The sequence below is a fragment of the Misgurnus anguillicaudatus genome, chromosome 5, assembly GCF_027580225.2.
Source record: "Misgurnus anguillicaudatus chromosome 5, ASM2758022v2, whole genome shotgun sequence".
NCBI lineage: Eukaryota > Metazoa > Chordata > Actinopteri > Cypriniformes > Cobitidae > Misgurnus > Misgurnus anguillicaudatus.
Genome location: NC_073341.2, coordinates 20012199 through 20033556, shown reverse-complemented (window position 1 = coordinate 20033556; position 21358 = coordinate 20012199). Strand labels below are relative to the sequence as shown.

The window sequence follows — 21358 nt, the reverse complement described above, 5'->3', positions numbered from 1 at the left end:
AACTGTTTTAGTGTTTGCTTTTTTATATTATGCTGTTGCTATGGTCTCTATTAGTTAGCTGTTGTATTTAGAGTTGTTTTTTAATGAATGACATTTGATGATTGTCATCATGGTTGAGGTTTGTGTTTCCAGTGACGTCAAAGTACATGATGCAATGCTATTGGTGCTGAAAGTGATTTGACCAATGTTATAATCTCTCTGAGGATATATACTGTTTATTATCAGTTAAATCAGACTTTTTTTCTTATTTATTTTTAAACTGTGATCTGGTCAACTTGATTAGCAAAATGAACTTTTCCATGTTTAAGTGCTATAATTGGGTCCCCGGTGCTTATATCAACCTATAAAATGTGAAAAAGATCAACCCAGTAACTTAGTTTGGTTAAACCATTCTCTGCAAGCAATAGGTCACTGAAATTTGGCTCCCCCTGTGATGACAGCAGGGGATATACCGCCCCTAATTTGCACTATCCAACCATGGCACTGCCATTTAGTGCAGAGATCAGCTCATTTGCATATACAAGGACACACCCAAAACAACACATTTTTGCTTATACCTACAAAGTGGCAATTTTCACATGCTATAATAAATGATCTATATGGTATTTTGAGCTAAAACATCACATATGTACATATTGTACTATGTAAAAAACTTGTGACATGTCCTCTTTAAAACAACTCAAAAATATTACTGCCTTAATTCTATCACAAGTGGACAGACACTACAGGTGTTAACAGGGTGCAAATCGTTTTGGGCTCGTTCACTTTCAACCACATTCAGAGGTAGTCGAAAACGCATTCAACCCGATTGCTTTTGTGGTGCAGATGCTCATGTGGTCAAATGTGTTTGAGCAGCTACAAAAGGACATGACTTTTAGCATGAACACACTGTAAAGCGCTATCTTTAGGCTTTCACTAGCTGGGTTTCCATCTGAACGTGAAGCAAATCTTTTTAAAATGTGCAAAAAAAGAAAAAATAAACAATTACGAATTAGGTGCATTTCCATCAAGCTGTTGTAAAGAGGGTCGCACACTGGCCGCGCAGCTCAGCGTCGCGTTGTGCTGCGCAGAGTCGTGTCTATGACAACTCAGAGGTATTGTAAACCGGAAGTGCACATTATAGCGCGAGCTTTGTCAGATAGCGTCTACTTCAAAATGCAAAATATACGTTAGCAGCCAATGTTAATCGTTAATGATTTAGGACAAATATGATGTAATTTAATGTTGAACTATGTGAGTGGGCTGTGTGGCGCGACAGGGATTTGAACAACTTCCTGAGTCACAGCTGGGCGGCGCAGACAGGCACCACCTGGCGGCGCCGGTGTGCATATACTCATAGAAAACAATGTGTTCGATTTTTTTAGAACGGTGCGGCGCTGAGCGGCCGGTGTGTGATCCCCTTGAGAGCGGGTAACGGTGGTATTAATAACCTAACACCAACAGTAAACAAAATAAGGCATGCGTGGAAAATGGAGACAGGACTGCATGTAGTCATGATGGGGCAAGTTATTAATTTATTAGCATTGCAGCTTTTAACTGAAGAAGGAATGCAGCATTTTTAATTCAGGCACTAGCAGCAAGGGCATTAAAGGTCCCGTTCTATCTGTGTTTTTGAAGCTTTGATTGTGTTTACATTGCACAATATAACATGAGTTCATGTTTCACGTGTAAAAAATGCAGTATTTTTCACACAATTTACTTACCGGTATCTCTATAGCGCTGTTTTCACTGTTCTCAAAACGTGCTGTCTTCCTTGTTCTATGAAGTCCCTCCTTCAGAAATACGTATCGAGTTGTGATTGTGTAGTTTGTTTAGTGTGTTGTGATTCGATAGCAGCTTAGCTTGCCGTTAGCTTAGCTGGTGACTGACATATTCCTGTGGGCGGAGTTTAGTCAAAAAACTGTTCTAGTGACGTCATTAAAGCAGGAAGTAGAGGGCTGTAGGCCAAACCGGCTATTCGCTGTAGACTTTGAAAGGCGAATTCTGTTAAAGAAAATATATCACCTGGCAGTGAACTTTGAGCTTTATCATTTTACAGGTATTATTTATGCTATTATAGCAACATTACACACTAACTAGGGTTTAAAAATGGGATCAATAAGAACGAGACCTTTAAGATGACATTGAACCTCATATATGGGAAAACAATGACAGCGGAAACAGCTAGATGGTCAGTCCTGTGGGTTTTATGTTCGCTATATCAGAATGCATTCAGCAAATGCGTTTCCATCTCCCATTATTTGCGAGTCAAAAACCACCTCAGGCGAGCGTAAAAACTTTTTTGCTAATTATTTGACGTTTTGCATTTCCATCACTAGTTTTTGATGCGATACTTTAAAATGCACATAAAATCATGGTGATGGAAACACGGCAATTGATATAAATAAAGCGGCTGCTCGCTGCCTCTTTTATTTTTTATCTCGTTTCATTTTGCAAGCTTTTAAAAAGTTGTGTGAGCTTATTTCATCAGTTGCTCTGAAATATCAGAGAAAGCTCTTACGTATACATGTACAAAACACTGTGCAGCATGTTTACTAACAACACAAGTAGTGGACTCTGACCTAATATTCGTTTGCGTCAATTTAAACTCATCATTTCTCCCGCTGACATTTAAACAAAAGCAGAGGGACTTGCCCACACACCACCCTCTCAGGACAGAAGCGGTCGAAAATGGACAAAAGAGACGGATTAAAATGCCAGGTGTAAACGTGAATGTGTCTCTCTCGTCCACTTGTGATCCGGTCAAGCAAAACGCACCTATATACCAGGTATAAACAGACAGGAACCCTAAACGGTCCCCCCTTTTAAAATAAAGTGACGCACATGGACAGATTACTCACCCGGGTGTGAAGTGTGAGAGACTTTGGCACTTACAGTACAGCTTCAGGAAAAAAAGTCTCAAATAGAGAAAAGCTGTGCCTTTGTTTTCTAGAAGGTTGTGACATGTTTTGATTGAAGACGTTTGATATTTTGACATAAAAGATGAGATACTGGATAAACAAGAAATCGTTTTACTCGAATTTGATTTATTGTGATGACTTGTGCTTTGGAAACGTTTTAAAGATATTAAATTAAGCCAGCAGAGCTAAATCCAGCTTATGTGCCTTATGTTACTTGACTCTTATCCAAAAGAGTCAATTCTTTCCAAGATTTTGATTCAGATTCACATATCGGTGTCATTCGCTGTGCTCCCCTGAGCGACAACACACGGTCTTGCATATGCTTGGAATTACACATGTCATCCAATCAGAAGAGAGACGTACATGCCAGTTGGCACAGATGACTGTGTAAACGCTTCCTTCACCAGAACAGCCAATAAGAAGTGTTTTGGGCTTAATTATGAGCACATGCCACTCGTGATGGTCTAATTAGACCTGATGTGTGATTACACGAATCACTGCCATCTGATAGGCTGGTGCGAATGATGTCAGAGCAGGTGCCAAATACCCGAAAATCAAAGGTTACATAACATTTAACCTCTTAAGTGACGTGTGCACCTTTCAGTGTCTATTAAAGGATTCGTTCCAAACCTCTGTGCTTCAATTCACATAAAAAGCCTTAATTATCACCTTGCGTTTTCCCTTTGCATTTTAGGTGTGATATCTGTCTCTTTGTTGTTGGGTAAGTAAGAAAGGGAGCTCCTCCAAAACTGCATGCGCTTTTGCAAGCCCATTGTTGTTAATAAAGTGCTGGAGTGCTTTCACGCCTCCCTGGCAAGTCCTGAGCGCTGCGGGGCAGGGGGGAGCCACAAACACACAGCCAACCCCATCTGTGTTCATTTGACTAGAGAGAGAGAGAAAGACTTGCTGATGGAGCTGTAAAAACTACCTGCTTTTTTTAGTAATGAGGTTTTTGGCAGTGAGAAAGAGAAAGAATGAGTTAGACAGCTTAGATTCAGAGAGAAACGTATCGGAGTGAAAGTGAGAAACCTAGAAAGAGTCCACACCCATCGATTCTCTTCTCTGGAGATTTTTTTAAACATCTGACTCTGCAAACTTCCCGGCTACAGTGCATACTTTTTAAGAAGTTTGTCAAATGATGCGCCCCGGTAGTCGTCACATTCAAAATACTAAAATATGAAAATGGCAGAGACGAGTGACACCATATATTGTAGGTACTGTTTTAGGAAAGTTGTACTCTGTGCAGTGGCGGCCGGTGACTTCTTTCTCGAGGTGTCAAAAAAAGGTGTCAAAACATGTGAAGAGATTTGTTGCAAAACGAGATAAATCCATTTTTTAACATTTTTGTCAAAACATGTTTATTATTATGTTATCATGTTATTATTTTGTTTTATGGTGCTACTTAGCTTTTTTAAGTTATGAAGGTTTAAATCAAAACAAACCAGCTACAGTTGAATTGATATTAATTGGAATGCACAACCAAAAAACGAGATTTCTGAACAATTAAAAAAACGGATTTATCTTGTTTTGCAACAAAACTCTTTATGTATTTAGCCCATATTTTATGTGGCTTGTCATGTCAAAATATGGGTTTGGTGCGTCATGCGAACCTATGTGCATCACGCGTCATGTCAAAATTTGTGCCTGCTGCAGATGCTTCACTAGGAGACGTAGATTTTATAGAGGATATGTTATATAATAGGTACGATTTTTAACAATTTTATGGGGGATTAAACATAATATATGTATATATATTCACGGATTAGTAGATTAGATCGTTGGTCTGACATCAGCTGGGCATCAGTGATCTGCGGGTTGATCCGAAATGAGCGGGTGCCTGCGGTTACAAGTCATCCAAAAATATTTTTAATGATATCCGGGTCGCGGTCGGTCGGGTCGGGGTCGTTTGAAATAACGATGCCAGTTAACTATTTTAATCAATTACTACTTTTAAAAAATGCGGGCCAGGGAGTGGGTCGGGTACACTTTTTTTATTTTTTTGCGGGCAGGTTAGTTAGAAACCTCGGTCAGGTGCGTGTTGTTTATAATTTGACCCGCGCATCACTGCTGGGCATCACGTTGAAGGAAGGCCAGTAGATCAGTGGCATAATGACCTCACGGCAGCCGGAGCTGGTTCTGTTAGTCCCATTGTCCTCGGGAAAGAGGACAAGACAGGAAAAGAGAAAAAAAATCCTGTTAGCGTAGGGCTCGAAAATAGTCCCCTGCCATCTAAAGTAACCAAGGGGACTATTTTCGGGCAGTGCATAATATCACTACGCCTGCTGCAGCCATGTTACATCAGCAAAGTCACTGATTATTACGCCAGTTTGAGAGTACAGTTCCTAGCCATATTGGCCTAGAAAATCACAGCTTTAAATTTTCTTTCGGTCTTAGTAATGTAATTACAGAAAAGTCAAGTGTTAAATAGGAAAAATATCAAAACTCTTTGGTTATTTTTGAGCATGATGCTAATGGTCTAATCAGATTCAATGGATTATGCTAAGCTATGCTAAAAGTGCAGACCCAGAGATCAGCTGAATGAATTCCAAAATAGTAAGAATCAAATCTTTAACTCTAGGGGAGCTGATAAATGAGCATATTTTTCAAAAAGTGGAGTGTGCCTTTAAGGTGGCAGGATCGCTGCAGCTGGACAAAAGATTGCTGTGTTTAAGTAGAAGCCAATGAAGGAGATACTTCAGTATGCTGAATAAGCTGCTTTTGTGGAAACAGCTTGTCATATAATAAATATACTGCCTGTCTGCTAACCTTAAACATGTTTTGAATTACATAAATATTTGAGTGAGCTATATTTGAAGTTTACCGGGAATCATATGCCGTTACGTAAGAAAAGTCACAGACCATTTTACAATAGGCAGGATTCATTTTAGACTGTCCAATGGTTTCCACAAACAGTGGTTCACTGTTGTAAAGTGAGTCACTGATGTCAGGGTCATTACAGGTAAATGATTGGTTTACCAGGTGCGTGAAATGCAAGTTTCTCTAATGAGATAGACATTTAGGTTCCGTCTACTCGAGAATTTTAAGTAGTGTGTCCATGTACTACACAGTACTGAATGTACCTCACCGACTTTTTCAGGGAATTGATTACATTACTAAAAAGTGAAGGAATTTTTACACAGCCCCTATTTTGACCCAGTTAGTATGGGTTAGACTTTCCATGCTCTATTTTGCCCTCCTGGGGAAAATTAGCCTCTTAGTCACTTATTACTGTTAAAGCCCCAGTCTTAACCGAGAGGACCAGTCAGGTTGAGAGTGAGATTGAACTGTCCTGTTGTTGTAAAGGCCAATCTTTATTGAGATGGGGTGGTGCCCCATTTGCTCATCTGTTTCTCCTTAAATCCAACAGAGCGAGAGCTATAAGGAGCAATGCAGGATTAACAAAATCTTCTCACGGACACACACACACTTTCACTTCAGACGAGGAGCTTGTAGAGCTCTATATATTAAGACATATAAATACAGTTTTGTGGTTGTTACCTTCTGTATGCTAAATATGTCACTTGTGTCTCCGTTGCACAAATGAAAAAGTTGTTATTTCAACACCTACATTCGGATGCTTCCTTTTTCCCATTGAAAGATACTTTTGCCCGGTTTACACTTATACACACACACACACACTATGTTTATCTACTAATACCAATGCAATTTCTCAATTACAGTCTTTCCCTTTAGATGTGTTTAACCCAGTGGCACCAGTGACTTCTTTTTTCAAGGGCGCAAGATGCAAAGTTCATCACAACATATATGTACCCCGTCATGTGTGTGGTTCGTAATTTCAAAATATGTGTTAGGCACGTCGAGTGAACGTATGTGCATCATGTGTCTTGTCAAAATAAGTGCCTGCTGCAGACGCTTCTAAAGGGTTTATGATAAAAGAGACGATCGCGTTTGCCAGATACTCGCATAATCTCATGCGTAATCAGAGTTTACTGTTAAGGGAGTGTCTTCCGTGTATTTTGTGAACGTGAGCGTCTCTTTTCTCATAAACGGTTTTGGCGCGTGTGCAGCAGGCACTTATTTTGACAACCATTTTGGTTCACATGACACAACAAACACATATTTTGAATTTGCACCCCTCGGAAGAGCAGTCACCAGCCGCCACTGGTTTAACCCCTTCTGTACACTTGAGGTTGAAACACGCACACCAAAACTTTCCTATTAGTTAAACACTCTTGGTTAACTAACAAGCAGCCCTGATTAACCTCATTTCACAACAATGTGCGTCAGTGAAGATGAAAACACAAGCTGTGTTTATTCCAATCAAATAATTGAATGTGGCTGTGAATAGACCCAACATTAATACAAATCACCAGCTTATGTTTAACTTGTTGTTCCACATATTTCCCATCATGAAATCCAGGCTAATAATGATGTCATTAACTTCTGTTCCTGTTTTTGATCTGTGTGGAATACAGATGCAAATGCCAAACCTAGACGGGTCGGTCAGGTCCAGAATTGCAATGTCCTTACGATTCTCCCAAAATCTTTTCCTATCTTGAATTTTCTCCAGCTTGACTGTCTGGTGCGTTAGACATAGTTTCCAAGCCCTCCTACGGTAGTTCAAATATCTCTCATCTACCCAACTCAGCCCATTTCCATTCTGGTCATGTGTATGGCTCTTTTCTTTTCACTATTCCGACTAGCTGTATCTTATTCAGTCACAGACATTGTATGAGTCTAATTATTGAGAGGAGCCACAGATTCATTTTTGGAAATCCTAGATGGCATTTGGTTATGTTGGATGCAGAATAACTTAAAATCTTAAAATGAGTTTCTGCAGTGTGGACTTTGCAGGTATATGTGTGTATTTAAAACGATGCTCATAGATTAATTTAATTTAATGATATTGTGTTTCAAACTCTCCAAACTAATAAAACCAATGCAGTGTTGTAACACAGCAACCTTTCATTAGCCAGTACATATTACCATTGATACTTGGGTAATACATGTCTGATGTGATGAATTTAACCTTTTAGACTGAATGATGGAATGGTTGTTACGACATGACATCTGTGATGGTTTATTTATCATTTTATAAATGGTTCACTGTCTTTCAGAGTAAAGAGCAGCAGCTTCAGGCCTTAAACCAAAGCAACAAAGTGTTCCTGTACTGTGCCTTTCTAGACTACAGGTGAGTTTAATGCTGAGTACACCAACTGCATTTCAGGCGTCAAAAGCGCATCTACCGCGCTTAGTTTGCCGCTTGAACAGTTTGAATGCATTCGCTCGTGTAGAGCGTAGTAGACGCGCGGAAAAAGCAAGCATTTGATGCGCATCAGAGGCAAAATCTGTTTCTTGTGGGAGGGGCAAGTGCTATGCGGTTGTCTGTTTGCAAGATGACTGATGTTGATGGTGCATTTATCGAGAGAGTTACCAGTTTGTATTTGGTAACCTTACTATTCGGGGAAAATAAACGGCGCGGGTCGATAAACATCACGTGACTCAAAAGTGAAATGTGTATTACAACTTACCAGGTTGCCCAATGTCCTCACTGACACTCTTCCAAGCGAGGTCCTTTTTATTCCTGTCTCCTCTATAGAAATAAGAACTTGTTTCGTATAGCTACGGGTGACTGCGCACGGACAATATCAAGCGTTGGTTGAATGAGTGACTCCGGGCGGGGCTGCCACCACATCAGCCCGTACAACTGCCCGTACCGCTCACAACGCCTTTTGCGCGAGCTAGATGCGCGAATGAGGCGGAAACGCGTGCGTTTACACCAACTGCAGAAGATGTGTGAAGCGCAAGTGATTTCAATGTTAAGTGAATGTGAAGACGCGTTGACGCACATCTGGAGGTCCCGCGGCGCGGAAGAGGCATTTGGCGCGGGACCTCTAGCCGCGCGTCAACGCGTCTTCACATTGACTTAACATTGAAATCACTCGTGCTTCACGCCTCTACCGCAGTTACGGCGCATTCACACGGGGCGTTAACGCTTCCCATTCACTTTTAATGGGTGACGTCATGCGTTGCCGAACTGAATTGTCGATCCGTCGGCGCCGCGTCAGTGCCGTTGCTCGCAGCAGAAGTTGAACATTTCTCAACTTTTAGAGCGGCAACGCGTGCGTCAGATCGCCTTATGCAAATTACCTAGACAGAGCCAGCCAATTATGTTTATGGAAGAACGGAGCATGTGTATCCGCCACTGTGATTGGCTGTTCGCCACGCTTCAGACAAGCCTTCCGTTAAGCGTTAACGCTTACGCCCCGTGTGAATGCGCCGTTAGTGTAAACGCAGCATAACAGTATCAAGAAGTTTGTCAGTCATACAACTTGCATAATTTTTAAGAATAAGCTTCACACACAAAAAATGTATTCATTATACTGTATCTACTCACGCTGATCCAAATTCACATAACATTGTTTCTAACATGACAGATTTTGAGTTTTGTCATTGGGGAACAAATGATTCAGCCTGGTTGTAAACAAGGATTACCAATTCATGGAAAGATTCGCCTCGAAAGAACGATTTGTTCATTAATTTGACAGGATTAATTCTTTCATGAATGCACTAAAGAGAGCTAGGAATGATAAATTAGGACCTAATGTAAGTCTTTCTTGCAATTTATCTTTCAAAAGAGAGTTGTGGTCTGTTATTTATAAAGGACAATCTTGTGCAATAAGAAACTCACTTAGAGCCAATAAAACAAAGCCATTTTGAAAATGTTTATCAGTTACAATAAAGTATGTTTGATTTGTAGTGAGATCCCTTTGTTCTTGTCTTTTCTCTATCTCCCTCCCATTCTTTCTCATGCTCTCAGAGCCTCAATAGAATACTGCATCTATGACGGACGTGAAAGATGGAGAAATAATATTTGTTCTCACAGAGATTAATGGGATCTTGCTTCAGTTTTGATTTCTTTTAAATCAGATTTGATTAATAAAGCTCCGGTAATACCATTAACATTGGTTGATGGTGTGAATACATATGGTTTCAATATAACTCTAGCAGAAGTAACGCTTAATTAAACATGTGTAATGTGTCTGTTTCAGCTCAAAAGAGGGTGTGTGGTCCAATGAGGGATGTGTGAGAGCTGATGGAAACCTGTCCTTCTCTGTCTGCTTGTGTAACCATCTGACCAACTTCGCCATACTTATGCAAGTGGTTCCCATGGAGGTGAGGCACCCACATTGTCACAATCTAATGCCAGTCTTGACTTCAGGAACTGTACAGCACATTTTTTGTGTGTGTGTGTCTTAAAGCTTAAATCTGTCAGCCTGGTTTTAGAGAAGGGCCTGGGCTAACGCGGCATGTACAATTATGGTTTAATGTAGACTGTAGACACATTTCCATTATCTTTAAATTGCGTAAATTGAAATAGCGAATAAAAATGCACATGCTGCAAATTGCAATGGAAAAAAATGTCACATTTACAGGTCACCTGACGTGCGTCACACGATTGTTTTTTAAATATGGTACAGTATTTTTGGTTTGAGGACAAGACATAAGTGTGTTCCACTTCAACATAGTGTCCACCGCTCTGTCTGCTTTTGAACAGCTCTCGCTGTATTTTGATGTCATCCGTATGTCCGTCTGCACAGCCGTCGCCATTGTTTTTGGAATCGGTTTTTGGAAGAGAACAAAATTATGTTTTTTAGTAACATAATATTGTTTAATGGAAACACTGTCATTTCGCAATAGTTTATCGACATTTTGAAAAATAACCCTGAAGAAACCAGGCTTGTAAGGTTTGCTTGTAATAAAAAGATATTAAAAGACATAAATAAATATTTTGTTATTTTTTCGAATTCTAGTTATTTTATAATAAAACTTTAAATGTGTTTCTTTAACTACAGATTTATTCAACATGTAAGTCGGATTTTAATTTAGTAATCGCTCTTTTGGGTTCTGTAAGGATTGCTCAGGAATACAGGGATCCATTTTGCGGTGTTTATTAAAACAAACCAATCTGGCAAACAAATCCAAGACGTTAGGCAGAAGAGTAATCAATGTACAGGCAGGCAGATCAAACACAGATAGGCAGTCCAAACCAGGCAAACAAAACAAAGGGTAGATCCAAAGGCAGAGAAACAGATAAACAGGCAGATGGTCACAACAACAGGCAGTCAGAATAATACTCAGTAAACGCTCGGTATGCAGGGGTAAGCTGGCAATACTTTGCGCTAGCCCTGGGCTAGCTTGAGTCTTAAGTAGGGACAAACAGGAAACAGTCAGAGAAGCAGAGGGCGGCGCCATGTTAGTACTCCGGCGAGGGCTCCCTCTGGCGGCGTGGCGGTATGGACGTTACAGAATCCCCCTCTCTAGGAGCGCCTCCTGGCGCTCTACGGGGCCTCCCTCTGGGGCGTGGTGCAGGACGGTCAGGTCTGGCTCGATGAAACTCCTCGATGAGATTTGGGTCCAGAATGTCGTCCGAGGCTACCCAGGACCTTTCCTCAGGGCCATAGCCCTCCCAATCGACCAGATACTGGAGACGACCCCCGCGCCGCCTCGAGTCCAACAACTCTCTCACGGCGTATGCCGGTTCCCCAGCAACGTCGAGAGGAGGAGGTGGCTCAGGAGGCTCGGCGTTGGGGTCGTACTCCGCATGGTAAGGTTTCAGCAGGGAAACATGAAAAGAGGGAGAAATACGATAATTAACAGGCAGCTCTAACTGGTATGTAACATCATTGATTTGTCTAATTATTCTGAAAGGTCCTACGTACCTCGGACTTAGTTTCTTAGACGGGAGCTGGAGTTTCAAATCCCGGGTGGAGAGCCAGACCCTCTGACCAGGCTGGTATGGGGGATGAGGACGTCTGTGACGGTTGGCGTGGAACTCCTGGTTGCGGATTGCCCTCTGGAGCCTAACATGAGCGCTTTCCCAGACTTCTCCACTCCTCCTCATCCAATCATCAACCGCAGGAACATCTGAAGGCTCTCCTGACCAAGGGAACATGGGGGGTTGATAGCCGAGTACGCACTGGAAGGGGGTGAGATTGGTGGAAGAATGTCTCAATGAGTTCTGTGCGTACTCGGCCCATGGCAGGAATTCAGACCAGCGGTGTTGTTCACGGGTACAGTAGGATCTCAAGTAGCGCCCAATCTCCTGATTTAGTCTTTCTACTTGGCCATTAGACTGTGGATGATAACCAGATGTTAAGCTTACATTAATATCCAAATTATTGCAAAATGCTTTCCAAACCTGGGAGGTGAACTGGGTTCCACGGTCTGAGACAATATCTTCGGGTATTCCAAAGTTTCTGAACACATGGTGAAACATAGCTTCAGCGGTTTCCATGGCTGTGGGTAAACCCTTGAGGGGTACTAGACGGCAGGATTTGGAGAAGCGATCGATGATTACCAGGATGGCGGTGAAATTGTCGGAGCGGGGCAAATCGGTGACAAAGTCAATACTGAGATGGGACCAGGGGCGTTGTGGTATGGGCAAGGGTTTCAGGAGACCGGAGGGTAATTCTTTGGGTGTCTTGGACTGGGCACATACTCTACAAGATTTTACAAATTGAGCAACATCATGGTTCAGTGTGGGCCACCAAAATGAGGTCTTGACTAGTGCAATGGTGCGGGTGATACCTGGGTGACCTGAACTGAGTGAGGTATGAACCCATTGCATGATTCGGGGCCGTAGAGTAAGGGGGATGTAGGTCTTATCAGGAGGGCATTCAGGTGGGACAGGATCGTTCTGGTGCTCTTGGGTGATTTCTTGCATGATATCCCATGCTATGGGAGCAATGATGTGAGTGGGGGGTATGATGGGAACAGGTGAGCGGTCAGATGGTGTGGGATCGTGATAACGGGACAGGGCATCAGCTTTTCCATTTTTGTGTCCGGGTCTATAAGTGATTGAGAAGTTGAAGCGAGTGAAGAACAGGGCCCATCTTGCCTGGCGTGCATTTAATCTCTGGGCTCCCTTGACATACTCAAGATTTTTGTGGTCGGTCAGAATGACGAAATGATGCTTAGCACCCTCTAGCCCAGGGGTCGGCAAGTAACTTTGGCCGCGGGCCAATATTTTTTTTAGCCAGTAGATGGCGGGCCAACTGTTGTTGGCACACTTACGTCTTATTTTGAATTAGCCTATATAGGCTATCTGATCTTTTGTCAAGAAACATTGTCTTTATTTCCTATTTAAAAGACGAAAGACGGCATTAAAAATTGCTAAAAACATGGTAATGGGTCTGTGTATCATTCGTTCAATCGTTTTTTTTTTTCAAATTAAAAACAAAAATGAAAAAATTAACCACCACGGGTTTTCTGATTGTGTGCTCAGATAAAAAAATTAATTACTGGATTAGACATTTTTTTTATTAACTCCTTTATAGGCATAATATATCAATGAAATCATTTTAAACAGATCAAGTACTATAGTGGTAATATTACAGGCATTTATGCTTTCATGAAATACTCTTACAGTCCGACTTTTGAACTATTCCTTTTTTTATTAATATTTATCCGGGACACACACATACACACCTAAGGTTTAAGGAGGTCTCCGCTGGACTGTTTTTGTCCAGCTCCGACAAGGTTCTATTCATAGATTCATTTGTGTTCACCCGCTTTATTTCCCTACCTGACGGGTCCGCAAAACTTAACGTCACGTTTCGTTTCCAGAATCTCACATTCAAATGTCTCTAACGAAAAGAGACAGATCATTTTAAATGTTATACAAAAATTGTGTTCGTGCCAATAAAAATATTATTTTAACATTGTATTCATTGTATTTATAATGAAATATAAAAAATAAATTAAATAGGACAAAGCCTCTCACTCAAATTTCTCACCATCATAAACCGAGTTGGTTGCGGAGTTGCTGTTCAAATTGCTGAACATCCTCCTTTGCCAAATTTATAACGTTTTAAACGGAGGTAAAGATCAAAGAACTATGCGTTAGGAAAATTAATAATGGCTTTATTTTAATAGACATGTAAAACCATATTTTGGCGGATTACTTTCATTTTTTTAACGAATTTACCTGCCCATTTAGTCTTAATAATTAACGGTAAACGAACTTGACTTGCTGTTTTCGAAGGCAGGTCGAACCTTAGGTCGGGTGCTCGAGCCCCAAGTTCAAGTAGCAGAAAACAACAGTATTCCTTTCAAATCTACTTTAAAAGTGTATTAGTTGCAATATTATTGCAGTAAAAGAGTTTATTTTTATCATATTTTGTAGTGGTTTCTAAAAGCCAGCAATTACTTTTCAGTAATTTGCAATGTCACGGAGTTTAATGAATTGACATGATTTACGAGGTAAATTTGCAAATGATTCATGAAGTCATACCTCTGCAATTATTTGATCGATTGTGTTTTAGAAGTATGCTCAAACTCTAATGACAGTTATGATCGCGGATGCGCTGGTAGAGAAAGAGAACGAGAAAAAGCGGCCCGTTAAGATAGCTATTATACGCATTTTTTTCAGGACATTCTTGCTATTTGTCAGTGTAGCAATAAATAATAATAATAATAATAATAATATACGCGAATAAATAATAATGAAAAAAGTTCAAAAGTCGGACTGTAAGCGAATGAGACTTACAGGAAAGCATGGTTGCTATTCAAACCCTTATTAAAACCCTTATTAAAATGTAATCTGTTAGTACCTGATCTGTTTAAATTTATTTCATTGGTATATGTCTGCTAAGGTGTTCAATTAAAATTTGTCCGAACCCGTTTTCATTCATTTTTTTATTTTTGATCTGAGCGCACAGAAAACGAGTCCTTTGATTTTAGTTCAGGAAATAAATAATAGAAAAACAAGTCGTTTTTCTTTATTTTCTTTTTGGTTTTGATTTGAAAAAACGAATGAAGGAATGATACACTGGGACATTTTTGTAAACTGTTATTGTAAAATAAAAAAGTCTGATTAAAAAATTTTTTAAAAACGGACTTCAAATTAATCCGGCGGGCCAGAAAATATTGCTGGCGGGCCACTTTTGGCCCGCGGGCCGCCAGTTGCCGACCCCTGCTCTAGCCAATGCCTCCATTCCTCCAGGGCTGCCTTGATGGCTAGTAGCTCTTTGTTTCCTACATCATAGTTCCTTTCGGCTGGGGTGAGTTTTCTAGAAAGGTAGGCACAGGGATACACTTTGTTAGCAGGACCATGGCGTTGGGATAAAACAGCTCCAATACCTGTGTCTGATGCGTCTACTTCCACAATAAATTGTTTCTCAGGGTCAGGATGCTTCAGGATCGGGGCAGAGGTAAAACAGTTCTTTAACTTCAGAAAGGCATGTTCAGCTTGCAGGTTCCATGGGAGTTTCTTGGGTTTGCCTTTAAGGAGCGTTGTCAAGGGAGCTGCTACCATACTGTAGTTACGGATGAAACGGCGATAGAAGTTTGCGAATCCCAGGAATCGTTGTAGGTCTTTAACAGTATGGGGGTGTGGCCATTCTGTGACTGCCTTGACTTTTTTGGTGTCCATCTCTACACCCTGTGAACTGATGTTGTAGCCCAGGAAGTTTGTAGTAGAGACATGGAATTCACATTTCTCGGCTTTCACATACAGTTTATTGTGGAGAAAGCGAGACAGGACTTCCTTGACGTGACAGATATGGTCCTCCATACTATTGGAATAAATCAGAATATCGTCAATGTAGGCAATGACACATTGGTTCAGGAGATCACGGAAAACTTCATTAATGAATGATTGGAAGACGGCGGGAGAGTTAGATAGACCATATGGCATCACGAGGTATTCATAGTGCCCTCTAGTGGTGTGGAATGCAGTCTTCCACTCATCACCTTCACGGATACGGACCAGATTGTAGGCACTGCGTAGATCCAGTTTGGTGTAAATTTTTGCTTCTCGGAGTTGTTCTAGCGCTGAGGGTACAAGAGGTAAAGGATATGGAAATTTGACAGTAATATTGTTCAAACCTCTATAATCAATGCAGGGTCTCAGGCCACCATCCTTCTTTTCCACGAAGAAGAAGCCAGCTGCAGCAGGGGATGTGGATGTTCTGATAAAGCCATTTTGGAGTGCTTCTGATATGTAATCCTCCATAGCACGGGTCTCAGGTTGTGACAGGGGATAAATCTTACACTTAGGAGGCATAGCATTGGGTAACAACTCAATCGCACAGTCCCAGGGTCTATGGGGTGGTAACTCTGTTGCTTTAGCCTTGCTAAATACTTCGGAAAATTCAGAATAAACATCAGGAATTTGTACACTCTTACCAATCGGGCTTTCAATGTGAGTAGACAGACAGGGTTTAGGCTTCAAGGGTTCAATGCAGTTTTTCAGACATCGTGATGACCATTGTAAAATCTCTCCAGTCCTCCAGTTGATTTCAGGGTTATGTGCCACAAGCCATGGATGTCCCAATATGACGTCATAGCGAGGTGAAGAGATAACATACAAGGTGATTGTCTCGAGGTGCAGAGAGCCCACTTGTAGGGTGAGAGGAACAGTCTGGTGAGAAATGCCCTTGCCAATGGGAACGTTATTCACTGCAGAAATGCTCAATGGGGGTTGACATGGTATTACAGGAATGAGAAATTTGGAAATCACATCTTCATGAATAAAGTTTAAAGCAGAGCCTGAGTCAATTAATGCCGTGAATGACATGGTTTCCTTATTGTGGGTGATGGTTACGGGTTGTGAACACATATCATAACAAGAAGGGAGGTTAAGTAAGTGGTTTACCGTGCTGGTGTAACGAGGCTTCTTAGCTGGACAGTGATCAATGCGATGGCCTGGTTTTCCACAATAGAAACATAAATTGAATGTACGTCTGCGCTGCCGTTCCTCCATAGTGAGAGGTGCGAATCCCATCTGCATAGATTCTACTGTATCGTTAGGTTCAGCATGAGTATGCCTTGCAATACAGGATGTATTCCCGGGCCTAGCTGAGGTTTTCGGCTTCAATTTAGATGGTACATTTCTCATCAGGTTATCAATATGGACTGCTAGAGTTACAAAATCAGAAAATTTCAGGTTCTCACCTTTACATGCCAGCTCCGCTTGGAGTTCCTTATCCAGACTGTTTTGAAAAACGTCCTTAAGCGATTTTTCATTCCAACCGCTTTGTGCAGCAAGTGTGCGAAACTCAATGGCGTATTCAGCGACAGGACGATGATTCTGAGCCATGTGAATGATCTGCGACGAAGCACTTCTTCCCCCAGCTGGATATTCAAATACTTCTCGCAGTTGTTGACTGAAGTAAGGGTAAGAAGTGCGAATACGCTGATCCGTGTCCCAAACAGCGGCTGCCCACTCGACCGCTTTGCCAGTCAGCAATGAAAACAGTTTAGAGCACATAGCAACATCAGATAGATTTTCACTCACATGATCCTGGAAATAAATATCCAGTTGACGAAGGAAACCCCTCACGTGTTCAGCAGTACCGTCAAACTTCTCCGGTTCCGATACACACAACCGTTTTTCAGATGTGGATGGCCAGGCTTGAAGGTAACAGGTGAGATGTTTATTGACGGACTGAAGACGCGTGAGCTGCTCTTGATAACCCTGCAGGAGGCTGCTTTGATGTTCATACGCAGCCCTCAGATTGGCGACATCCGCTGGATCGATGGTGGGCGAAGTATTCTGTAAGGATTGCTCAGGAATACAGGGATCCATTTTGCGGTGTTTATTAAAACAAACCAATCTGGCAAACAAATCCAAGACGTTAGGCAGAAGAGTAATCAATGTACAGGCAGGCAGATCAAACACAGATAGGCAGTCCAAACCAGGCAAACAAAACAAAGGGTAGATCCAAAGGCAGAGAAACAGATAAACAGGCAGATGGTCACAACAACAGGCAGTCAGAATAATACTCAGTAAACGCTCGGTATGCAGGGGTAAGCTGGCAATACTTTGCGCTAGCCCTGGGCTAGCTTGAGTCTTAAGTAGGGACAAACAGGAAACAGTCAGAGAAGCAGAGGGCGGCGCCATGTTAGTACTCCGGCGAGGGCTCCCTCTGGCGGCGTGGCGGTATGGACGTTACAGGTTCAAAAATATTTTTTTTGACTGGTTTAAACAATTCTGCAGAAGTCTATGATTTTTTTATTTATGCATTAAAAATTGTCATAATCAGGGCCTTGTGTAATCATGATTATGGCAAATGTATTATTTATGAGAATTTATTACATGACTCATTGGAATGCTTGATTCTGATTGGCCAGTCGCAACAATTTGCAGGTTTGTTATTCCTACATAACAACCACTCAAAACTAATAACACGCGGTAACCCTGATGCTGCAAATCATTTTGACAGGTTCAGTGTAATATTACCGTATTTTTCGGTTTATAAGCCAAGTTTTTTTCATAACTGGGCTGGTGCTGCGTCTTATAGTCAGGTGCGCCTTGTAAGTCAGTATAAATTAATTTTGACATTTATGAGACAAAGAGACAACATTACCGCCTACAGCCGCGAGAGTTCGCCAAATGCTGCTTCTGTATTTATGTAATTCAATAGATTCAGTAATGTGGAATGACGAGTATGCGAACTTCACGCTAGTTCGGTTAATTTAGCCTATTCAACCTTCCAGGACAGTTCTGTATGCTATGGTTTATCATTTAAATAACTGATAATGTTACTTTTAACGTACAGACATCTATTCAGCCTGTTGTTTTATCTGCTATTGTTTAGGCTAGTTGAATAACTTGCCTTTCCAGATTAAATGTCTGTTCTTCGGCTTGGATTTTGCGAAATAATTTTCTAAATAAACGTGACGTATAGTCCACTGTGACTTATATATGTTATTTCATCTTAATGACGCATTTTTGAATAATGCGGCTAATACTCTGGTGCGGCTTATAAGCCGGAAAGTAGGGTACACAAAAATTTTATATAAATATGTCTTTAAATAACATATATGATATTATATTTTCAAATGATTTAAACCAAATAGTGTGTTTGTGACATTTAAAGGTGCGGTGTGTAATTTTTAGAAGGATCTCTTGACAGAAATGCAAAATAATATACAAAACTATATTATCAGGGGTGTATAAAGACCTTTCATAATGAACCGTTATGTTTTTATTACCTTAGAATGAGACATTTTTATCTACATAGACCGAGGGTCCCCTTACATGGAAACCGCCATTTTGTGAAGCCATGTTTCTACAGAAGCTCTTAACGGACAAACATTTTTATTAAGTTGTCTCTAACAATGAAATGTTTGTCCTGTGTCGGCTATCGTAGCTTCTCTATGTGTTTCAAAATCAAGGGGTGAGCTGTGAACTGAGCTGTTGGTTGCAATTTGCAACCTCACCACTAGATGCCGCTAAAATTTACACACTGCACCTTTAAATGTCTTGTCTTATCTTAAAACCGTGTTTCTTTGCGAACGGTCTGTATTTGTCAAAAAATTCAAATCAATATTTAATGTTCCTTACCTTACTTATGAGGTAAATAGCCGTGTAACAAGTAGGATAATGTTAGGGCGGCTGGTTGTTATCACGAAAAAGAAATGGATGTCTATACATTATTCCTTACATTATAAATGTTTCAATACGTGTGTTGCAGTTTATTTCAAAGTGATGCTTTACAATCATGTGGTTGAACCAGCGACAAACATGTGCTATGAGTAAACCTGCCAGTCTTTCGATGACCTGCTTCAACATTAATTGATCTTAAAAATATTATGAATCCACACGTAGGTAATATTGATAAAAAATCAATAAAATGATGTATGAAAACAAAACTCAATATACGATTTTATCAGCACAAGCCTAACAACAAGAGTATTTTCTTTCTAACATCCCAGTTCCCAAAGTATTCCAATACCTGCTCATTTACTTTGATGATTCATTTTCACTTTAATTTTCTCTAAGCTTAAGATTTCCAGATAAATGTGCATATATTACAAAAATAACAGCGGCCTTTGATGTTAGTGGAGTTTCTCAACATTCCTTGCTTGAGCAATTAGGTCGTATCCCAGCAGGGTCACACAAGTACTGCGATTATTGCAACGCTAAACTGTGTTACTCTACCGCAGCGAGCCAGCAACATGCAAAGCTCGAAGTTGTGATTGGACGAGGCGCTCCGTAAATCAGCTGCAGAACTTTAGTAAAAGAGAAGATTTGGACACAGTTAAGACGGTTCTCCCCGGGTGACGTGCGGTATTCGTTGCTAGCTCATTCGAAACCCGGTGTTGTATGCGAATGGCTCTCGGAGGAGGCCGTGATTCAGAGCTGGGTGGGTTGAATGCCCTGGGCTGGATTTTGGCGGGGAGATGGAGCGTCATCTGTCAGGGAATGCTTGTAAATAACAGCTGCCTTTGAAATACAGTACCGAACAAGAACCGCAGGTTCATATTTTGCTAACCCTTGTCCTGGTGATTTATTTAAAGAGAACACATTTAAGTCAGGCCCTGTCAGCATTAAATACTCACTAAGTAGGGACATAACATGTCTGCAAAGGAAAGAGACTCTGATTCTTTTACAGAGAGCTGCAACTGTACTGTACGAGCCAAACCGAGATACCCAGGTGCAGCTCGGCTCTTCTGCGTCTATCATCTGCATGTGTTTGTTGAGAAAGTCTGTCCTCACTCAGTCATGTAATCATCTCCTCTCGCGCTTTGATGCTAATGCCCGTCTCTGCCGGGGCTTCAATTAGCGGCTCACCTCAACGCTTTAAGACTGGAGGATATCGTGCTTACTTTAGTGCTCTCCAGGTCCTCGATATTCCGGGCCTGTGATAATCACAAGGCAGGAAGCAAAGTTAATGTACAATCGAGCCCAAGCACAGAAATAGAAATATGGGGAAAAGCAAATGCCTATAGATGCAACACTGGGTACCAATTACAGGCGACGGGTGAGAGGAGCCGTAACAATGCGGTGCTATACTGTATTTTAAGGAAATCTGTGAATGGAGTGTATTTTCTCATCTTTTCTTAATTGTAAAAAAATTGTTGCATTATAATTATGGGTACAAAATATATTGAGTATTAGATATAATTGTGCCAAAGATGACAACAATAGGCCATAGAAATCTTTAAAACTTTAAAAGTTATGAAAGTTCATTTTAGGCATAAAATAAGTTTGACACCCCCGTAACAGATTGGAAATGATATCAGGCAAGTTTGTTTTTGATACAACTGTGATGTAACCCTACTGAAGTCACTGAATGTTTTGCAAACATAAATTCAAGTTCAGCTGATCATATGGGACCTTTGACCTTACAATCAACAGATTGTTGCCGTGGTACAATAACATCTGGGGTTTTAAGTCATGTAAAACCCCTGAAGCACTGTGCGGTAAACAAAGCCAAATTATTGACATACTGGTTTTATCTCATTGCCTGTGCCGTTGTGTTTGACTCCTCCACAGCTCTCGAAGGCCCATCAGGTGGCGCTGTCGACCATTAGCTACATCGGCTGCTCTATCTCTATTTTCTGCCTGGCGATAACACTGGTCACCTTTGCCGTGCTGTCGTGAGTATCCCACAATGCATTGTGGACGTGCATAAGCTCATATGGGCAATTGAAACAATATATTTCCTTTAAACATGATTAAAGATGGAATGTATAATTTGGCG

At 41.0% G+C, this 21358-nt stretch overlaps 1 protein-coding gene across 4 annotated transcripts in view; it reads left to right on the top strand.

Moving 5' to 3' along the window:
• The window catches only part of adgrd1 (adhesion G protein-coupled receptor D1), a 75960-nt gene that overhangs the window by 41785 nt on the left and 12817 nt on the right, over window positions 1-21358 (top strand). For all 4 annotated transcript variants that reach the window (XR_012369650.1, XM_073867711.1, XM_073867713.1 and 1 more), the window contains 3 exons: window positions 7979-8052; window positions 9914-10037; window positions 21151-21254. Coding sequence is in view for 3 of the 4 variants with exons in the window: in XM_073867711.1 (XP_073723812.1) it covers window positions 7979-8052; window positions 9914-10037; window positions 21151-21254 (302 nt within the window). In the remaining variant the exon portion in view is untranslated. The remainder of the gene's footprint in view (window positions 1-7978; window positions 8053-9913; window positions 10038-21150; window positions 21255-21358) is intronic.